This window comes from Coturnix japonica, unplaced genomic scaffold (assembly GCF_001577835.2).
Source record: "Coturnix japonica isolate 7356 unplaced genomic scaffold, Coturnix japonica 2.1 chrUnrandom619, whole genome shotgun sequence".
In the NCBI taxonomy this organism is placed as follows: Eukaryota; Metazoa; Chordata; class Aves; order Galliformes; family Phasianidae; genus Coturnix; species Coturnix japonica.
This window is the reverse complement of record NW_015439992.1, coordinates 3,249-11,755: the sequence shown is the minus strand read 5'-3', so window position 1 is coordinate 11,755 and position 8,507 is coordinate 3,249. Positions and strand designations below refer to the sequence as shown.

At 39.4% G+C, this 8,507-nt stretch overlaps 1 protein-coding gene across 1 annotated transcript in view; it reads left to right on the top strand.

Moving 5' to 3' along the window:
• LOC107307484 (importin-4-like) overlaps positions 1–5,890 on the top strand; it is a 30,249-nt gene extending 24,359 nt beyond the window's left edge. The window contains exons 5-7 of the mRNA XM_015850990.1: positions 2,043–2,144; positions 2,910–2,993; positions 5,729–5,890. Coding sequence (XP_015706476.1) covers positions 2,043–2,144; positions 2,910–2,993; positions 5,729–5,890 — 348 coding nt within the window. The remainder of the gene's footprint in view (positions 1–2,042; positions 2,145–2,909; positions 2,994–5,728) is intronic.
• The last annotated feature ends 2,617 nt before the right edge of the window (positions 5,891–8,507 follow it).

Genomic DNA, 8,507 nt, shown 5'->3' with positions numbered 1-8,507 from the left:
CAAATTCAGCCAATTTTGGGTCAATTTAAGGCCATTTTGGGTCAAATTTGATCAATTTTGGGCCCATTTTGAGGCAAATTCAGCCAATTTTGGGTTAAATTAGGCAATTTTGGGTCAAAAAAGGTGGATTTGGGGTCAATTTTTGGTCGTTTTGGGTCAAATTGGGACCATTTTGGGTCAATATAAGTCCTTTTTGGGTCAATGTAGGTCAATTTTGGGTCAATTTAAGGCCGTTTTGGGTCAAATTTGATCCATTTTGGGCCCATTTTGAGGCAAATTCAGCCAATTTTGGGTTAAATTAGGCAATTTTGGGTCAAAAAAGGTGGATTTGGGGTCAATTTAAGGCCATTTTGGGTCAAATTGGGGTGATTTAAAGCCATTTTGGGTCAATTTAAGGCCATTTTGGGTCAATATAAGTCAATTTTGGGTCAATTTAAGGCCATTTTTGCGTCAAATTGGGTCCATTTAAGGCAATTTTGGGTCAAATTAGACTGAATTTGGGTCAATTTTAGGCCATTTTGGGTCCATTTAAGCCAATTTTGGGTCCATTTAAGGCCATTTTGGGTCAATTTGGGTCCATTTAAGGTCATTTTGGGTCAATTGAAGCCAATTTTGGGTCAATTTGGGCCCATTTAAGCCAATTTTGGGTCAATTTAAGCCCATTTTGGGTCAATTTAAGCCCATTTTGAGTCAATTTGGGTCAATTTGAGCCAATTTTGGGTCAATTTGGGCCATTAAAGCCCATTTCGAGTCCATTTAAGTTCATTTTGGGTCAATTTAAGCCCATTTTGGGTCAATTTGGGTCCATTTAAGCCAATTTTGGGTCGATTTAAGCCCATTGTGGGTCAATCTGGGTCCATTTAATGCCATTTTGGGTCAAATTAGGTCATTTTTAGCCAATTTAAGCCCATTTTGGGTCAAATTTGGGCCATTTAAGCCCATTTTGGGTCATTTTAGGTCCATTTAAGCCCATTCTGGGCCCTTTTAAGCCCATTTTGAGTCAATTTAAGCCTATTTTGGGTCTATTTGGGTCCATTTTAGGCCATTTTTGGGTCAATTTAGGCCCATTTTGGGCCCATTTAAGCCAATTTTGGNAATTTAAGCCTATTTTGGGTCTATTTGGGTCCATTTTAGGCCATTTTTGGGTCAATTTAGGCCCATTTTGGGCCCATTTAAGCCAATTTTGGGTCAATTTAAGCCCATTTTGGGTCATTTTGGGTCACTTTAAGCCCATTTTTAGTCAATTTGGGTCCATTCGGGTCCATTTAAGGCCATTTTATGCCCATTTAAGCCCATTTTGGGCATATTTAAGCCCATTTTGGGTCATTTTGGGTCCATTTAAGCCCATTTTGGGTCCATTTAAAGCCATTTTGGGTCAATTTAAGCCAATTTTGGGTCATTTTGGGTCCATTTAGGCCCATTTTGGGTCAATTTAAAGCCATTTTAGGTCAATTTAAGCCAATTTAGGCCCATTTTGGGTCAATTTGAGCCCATTTAAGCCAATTTTGGGTCAATTTAAGCCCATTTTGGGGCCATTTAGGGTCATTTTGGGTCCATTTAAGCCCATTTTGGGCCCATTTAAGCCCATTTTGGGGCAATTTAAGCCCATTTTGGGTCCATTTAAAGCCATTTTGGGTCAATTTAAGCCAATTTTGGGTCAATTTGAGCCCATTTAAGCCAATTTTGGGTCCATTTAGGCCCATTTTGGGTCAATTTGAGCCCATTTAAGCCAATTTTGGGTCAATTTAAGCCCATTTTGGGCCCATTTAAGCCCATTTTGGGCCCCTTTAAGCCCATTTTGGGGCAATTTAAGCCCATTTTGGGTCCATTTAAGCCCATTTTGGGCCCGTTTAAGCCAATTTTGGGTCCATTTAGGCCCATTTTGTGTCAATTTGGGTCCATTTAAGCCCATTTTGGGTCAATTTAAGCCCATTTTGGGTCATTTTGGGTCAATTTAAGCCCATTTTGGGTCCATTTAGGGTCATTTTGGGCCCAATTAAGCCCATTTTGGGTGAATTTAAGCCCATTTTGGTTCCCTTTAGGCTCTCGGTGCCGACGCATTGGAGGTGCTGGATGAATTCATGGCCGCCGACCCTAAAGCCGTGACCTCTGACCTCCGACCTCTGCTTGACCTTTGCCTAGAGGTAAGGGGGGGGGCTATAAGGGGAGGGGGCGGAGCCAAGAGCAAGCCACGCCCCCTTTATGACGTCATAAGGAGAGGGGGCGGAGCCAAGAGCAAGCCACGCCCCCTTCATGACGTCATAAAGGGAGGGGGCGGAGCCAAGAGCAAGCCACGCCCCTTTAATGATGTCATAATGGAGAGGGGGCGTGGCTTAACGAAGCCCCGCCCTTTCCTATATAAAGCAATGGGGGTGGGCGGAGCCTGTATGCAAATCACCGCCCTTATATGGCAGTGGGGTCAAATGAGACTCCGCCCCCCTATTGCCCATATATGGCAGTGTAGGGGTGTGGCTATTGAACCAATAGGGGGATGGAGTCACTTAAGCCCCGCCCCCTCTGCCCATATATGGCAATGTGGGGGCGTGGCTATGGGAGTAGATGAGAACCAATAGGGATTGGAATCACCGTAGGCCCCGCCCCCAATGCCCATATATGGCTCTAAGGGGGCGTGGCTATTGAATAGGGGGTTGGGCTACTTTAGGCCCCGCCCCCAATGCCCATATATGGAATTATGAGGGGACTATTGAACCAATAGGGAAAGAGGGGGCGGGGCTCAGTGAGGCCACGCCCCCTTTAGTTTGATTGACAGCTGAAAAGGGGGCGTGGCTATGAAGCTAAGCCCCGCCCCTTTAGTTACATGGACCAATGGGGGCACAGCTAAAGGGTGGGCGTGATTTATGCAAATGAAGGGGGCGGGGTTATGCTAATCCATTGGTTTTGATTGACAGGTGGGCGGGGCCGTGGGCCGCAGCCAATCAGTGAGGAGGAGAGCTGTCGCCGTGCTGGGATTCGTGGCCCAGGAACGACCCAGGGTGAGTCGGATCGAACCGGATTAAACCGGATTAAACTGGATTGGACCAGATTGGACAGGATTAAGGGGGTTTAGACTGGATTAAACCAGATTAAACCGGTTTGGGGGGGTTTAAACTGGATTAAACTGGATTGTGCTGGATTAGGGGCGGTATTAGACCGGATTATGGGGGATTAAACCGGATTATACTGGATTAGACCGGATTAAATAGGATTAAACCGGATTATACCGGATTAGGCTGGTTTGGGGAGGGATTAGACCGGATTAAGGGGGATTAAACCGGATTAAACCTGATTAAACTGGATTAAGGGTGGGATTAGACCGGATTAAACTGGATTAGACTGGATTAAGGGGGTTTAAACTGGATTATGGGGGTTTAAACCGGTTTAGGGGGGGATTAAACCGGATTAAGGTGGGATTAAAGTGGATTTGGGGGATTAAATGGGGATTAATTGGGATTAATGGGGAGTTTTTGGGATAATTATGGGATAAATGGGGATTAATTGGGATTTTTTGGGATAATTATGGGATAAATGGGGATTACATGGGATTAATGGGGATTTTTGGGGATTATTATGGGAAAAATGGGGATTACTTGGGATTAATGGGGATTTTTTGGGATTATTATGGGATAAATGGGGATTAATTGGGATTTTTTGGGATAATTATGGGATAAATGGGATTAAAATGGGGTTATCTGGGATTACAATGGGATTATGAGGTTTATTTGGGATTATAATGGGATTAATGGAAGGTAATGGGGATTATTTGGGGTTACAATGGGATTAATTGGGATTATAATGGGATTAACATGGATTATTTGGGACTATAATGGGATTAAATGGGATTATAATGGGATTAAATGGGATTATAATAGGATTAAGTGGGATTATAATGGCTTTTTATGGGATTATAGGGATTATTTGGGATTATAATGGGATTAAATGGGATTATAATGGGATTAACATGGATTATTATGGGATTACGGGGATTATTTGGGATTATAATGGNATGGGATTACGGGGATTATTTGGGATTATAATGGGATTAAATGGGATTATAATGGGATTAAATGGGATTATAATAGGATTAAGTGGGATTATAATGGATTATTATGGGATTATAGGGATTATTTGGGATTATTTGGGATTATAATGGGATTAAATGGGATTATTTGGGATTATAATGGGATTAAATGGGATTATTATGGGATTACGGGGATTATTTGGGTTTATAATGGGATTAAATGGGATTATAATGGGATTAAGTGGGATTATAATGGATTATTATGGGATTATAGGGATTATTTAGGATTATAATGGGATTAAATGGGATTATAATAGGATTAAGTGGGATTAAATGGGATTAAATGGGATTATAATGGGATTAAATGGGATTAAATGGGATTATAATGGGATTAAATGGGATTATAATAGGATTAAGTGGGATTATAATGGATTATTATGGGATTATGGGGATTATTTGGGGTTATAATGGGATTAATTGGGATTATTATGGGATTAACATGGATTATTATGGGATTACGGGGGTTATTTGGGATTATAATGGGATTAAATGGGATTATAATGGGATTTTAATGGGATTAACATGGATTATTATGGGATTAACATGGATTATTATGGGATTACGGGGATTATTTGGGGTTATAATGGGATTAATTGGGATTATAATGGGATTAATTGGGATTATTATGGGATTAAATGGGATTAAATGGGATTATAATGGGATTAAATGGGATTAAATGGGATTATAATGGGATTATAATGGACTATTATGGGGTTATAGGGATTATTTGGGACTATAATGGGATTAAATGGGATTATAATGGGATTAATTGGGATTATAATGGGATTAAATGGGATTAAGTGGGATTATAGGGATTATTTGGGACTATAATGGGATTAAATGGGATTATAATAGGATTAAGTGGGATTATAATGGATTATTATGGGATTATAATGGGATTAATTGGGATTATAATGGGATTAAATGGGATTAAGATGGATTATTATGGGATTATGGGGATTATTTGGGATTATAATGGGATTAAATGGGATTATAATAGGATTAAGTGGGATTATAATGGATTATTATGGGATTATAATGGGATTATTTGGGATTATAATGGGATTAAATGGGATTATAATGGGATTAANTGGGATTATAATGGGATTAAATGGGATTATAATGGGATTAACATGGATTATTATGGGATTACGGGGATTATTTGGGATTATAATGGGATTATAATGGGATTAACATGGATTATTATGTGATTACGGGGGTTATTTGGGTCTATAATGGGATTAAATGGGGTTATAATGGGATTAAATGGGATTAAATGGGATTATAATGGGATTAACATGGGTTATTATGGGATTACGGGGATTATTTGGGGTTATAATGGGATTAACATGGATTATAATGGGATGAAATGGGATTATAATGGGATTATAATGGATTATTATGGGATTACGGGGATTATTTGGGATTATAATGGGATTAAATGGGATTATAATAGGATTAAATGGGATTATAATGGGATTAAATGGGATTAAATGGTATTATAATGGGATTAACATGGATTATTATGGGATTACAGGGATTATTTGGGGTTATAATGGGATTAATTGGGATTATAATAGGATTAACTGGGATTATCACGGATTACAATGCTAATTTATGCTAATTTATGCTAATTATCCCCTAATCCAGGCCCTACAGCCCTTCCTGCCCCCCCTGCTCTCGTCCCTATTGACTTTAATGTGTCGCCCCCCCCCCATGGACCCCCCGGACCCCGAAGACGAGGAGCAATGGGGGGGGACAGCCCACAGAAAAACCCTAGTTTTAGAAACCCTGCAGTACAAACCTTGGTAGTAGACGAGGAGGGGGGGGGGGGGGGGGAGGGGGGCAGCGTCCGCCATTGTGCAGCCCAGGTGAGCCAAAATCGCCTTTTTTCACCCCAAAAATCAGCCCTACCGCCCCTACTTACCCCCTAGGGCGAAAAAACGGCGTTTTTAGGTGGTTTTTTGCCCATTTTTTGGTGTTTTTTGCCCATTTTGGTGCCATTCACAATTGGGTGAAAAAACGCCATTTTTGGGTCATTTTTTAACCAATTTTGGGTGTTTTTCACCCAATTTTGGTGCTCTGACCTTGTTAATTCCGAAAATTGAGTCAAAAAACACCATTTTTGGGTCACTTTTTAACCATTTTTGAGGGTTTTTCACCCATTTTTGTGCTCTTCACAATTGGGTTAAAAAACGCCATTTTTGGGTCATTTTTTAACCATTTTTGGGGGTTTTTCAACCAATTTTGGTGCTCTGACCCTGTTAAAACCCAAAATTGGGTGAAAAAATGATGTTTTTAGGTGGATTTTTACCCATTTTTGGGGTTTTTTGCCCATTTTGGTGCTATTCGCAATTGGGTGAAAAAACGCCATTTTTGGGTCATTTTTTAACCATTTTTGGGGGTTTTTCACCCAATTTTTTGTCCCTTCCCCCATTAATACCCAAAATTGAGTGAAAAAACGCCATTTTTGGGTCATTTTTTAACCATTTTTGGGGTTTTTTCACCCATTTTTGGTGCTATTCGCAATTGGGTGAAAAAATGCCATTTTTGGGTCATTTTTAACCAATTTTGGGCTTTTTTCACCCAATTCTGGTGCTCTCCCCCATTAATACCCAAAATTGAGTCAAAAAACGCCATTTTTGGGTCATTTTTTAACCATTTTTGGTGTTTTCTCACCCATTTTTGTGCTCTTCACAATTGGGTGAAAAAACGCCATTTTTGGGTCATTTTTTAACCATTTTTGGGGGTTTTTCACCCAATTTTTTGTCCCTCCCCCCATTAATACCCAAAATTGAGTCAAAAAACGCCATTTTTGGGTCATTTTTTAACCATTTTTGGGGTTTTTTCACCCATTTTTGATCCCTTCCCAATTGGGTGAAAAAACGCCTTTTTTGGGTCATTTTTAACCATTTTTGGGCTTTTTTCACCCAATTTTGGTTCTCTCCCCCATTAATACCCAAAATTGAGTCAAAAAACGCCACTTTTGGGTCATTTTTAACCATTTTTGGTGTTTTTTCACCCATTTTTGTGCTCTTCGCAATTGGGTGAAAAAACGCCATTTTTGGGTCATTTTTTAACCATTTTTGGGGGTTTTTCACTCAATTTTGTTGCTCTCCCCCCATTTATACCCAGAATTGGGTGAAAAAACGCCACTTTTGGGTCATTTTTTAACCATTTTTGGGGTTTTTTCACCCATTTTTGTGCTCTTCGCAATTGGGTGAAAAAACGCCATTTTTGGGTCATTTTTTAACCATTTTTGGGGGTTTTTCACCCAATTTTGTTGCTCTCCCCCCATTAATACCCAAAATTGAGTCAAAAAACGCCATTTTTGGGTCATTTTTAACCATTTTTGGTGTTTTTTCACCCATTTTTGTGCTCTTNAAATTGAGTCAAAAAACGCCATTTTTGGGTCATTTTTAACCATTTTTGGTGTTTTTTCACCCATTTTTGTGCTCTTCGCAATTGGGTGAAAAAACGCCATTTTTGGGTCAATTTTTAACCATTTTTGGGGGTTTTTCACCCAATTTTTTGCCCTCCTTCCATTAATACCCAAAATTGAGTCAAAAAACGCCATTTTTGGTTCAATTTTTAACCATTTTTGGGGTTTTTTCACCCATTTTTGGTGCCCTTCGCAATTGGGTGAAAAAACGCCATTTTTGGGTCATTTTTAACCATTTTTGGGCGTTTTCACCCAATTTTGGTGCTCTGACCTTGTTAATATCCAAAACTGAGTCAAAAAACGCCATTTTTGGGTCATTTTTTAACCATTTTTGAGGGTTTTTCACCCATTTTTGGTGCTTTTCCAATTGGGTGAAAAAACGCCATTTTTGGGTCAATTTTTAACCATTTTTGCTGTTTTTTCACCCAATTTTTTGCCCTACCCCCATTAAAACCCAAAATTGAGTCAAAAAACGCCATTTTTGGGTCATTTTTTAACCATTTTTGGGGTTTTTTCACCCATTTTTGTGCTCTTCGCAATTGGGTGAAAAAACGCCATTTTTGGGTCATTTTTAACCATTTTTGGGGTTTTTTCACCCAATTCTTGTGTTCTCCCCCGTTAATACCCAAAATTGGGTGAAAAAACGCCAATTTTGGGTCATTTTTTACCAATTTTGGCCTTTTTTCACCCAATTTTCACCCTCCATTTCCCCACCCAAGTTGGGATCCCAATTTAACCAAAATTGAGGTTTTTTGCCCAATTTTTTGGCCCTTTTTTCCCCATTTTTTCCATCCCAAAGTCCATTTTTACCAAATTTTGCCCTTTTAGACCCAAATTTAAGGCCAAAAATGACCATTTTTAGCGTTTTTTTGTGTTTTCCACCGTTTTGACCAATTTTGGCTGTTTTTACCCCAATTTTAAGGCGAAAATGAGCATTTTTGGTAGCAAAAAACGATAATTTTTAAACAATTTTCCCAATTTTGGGGT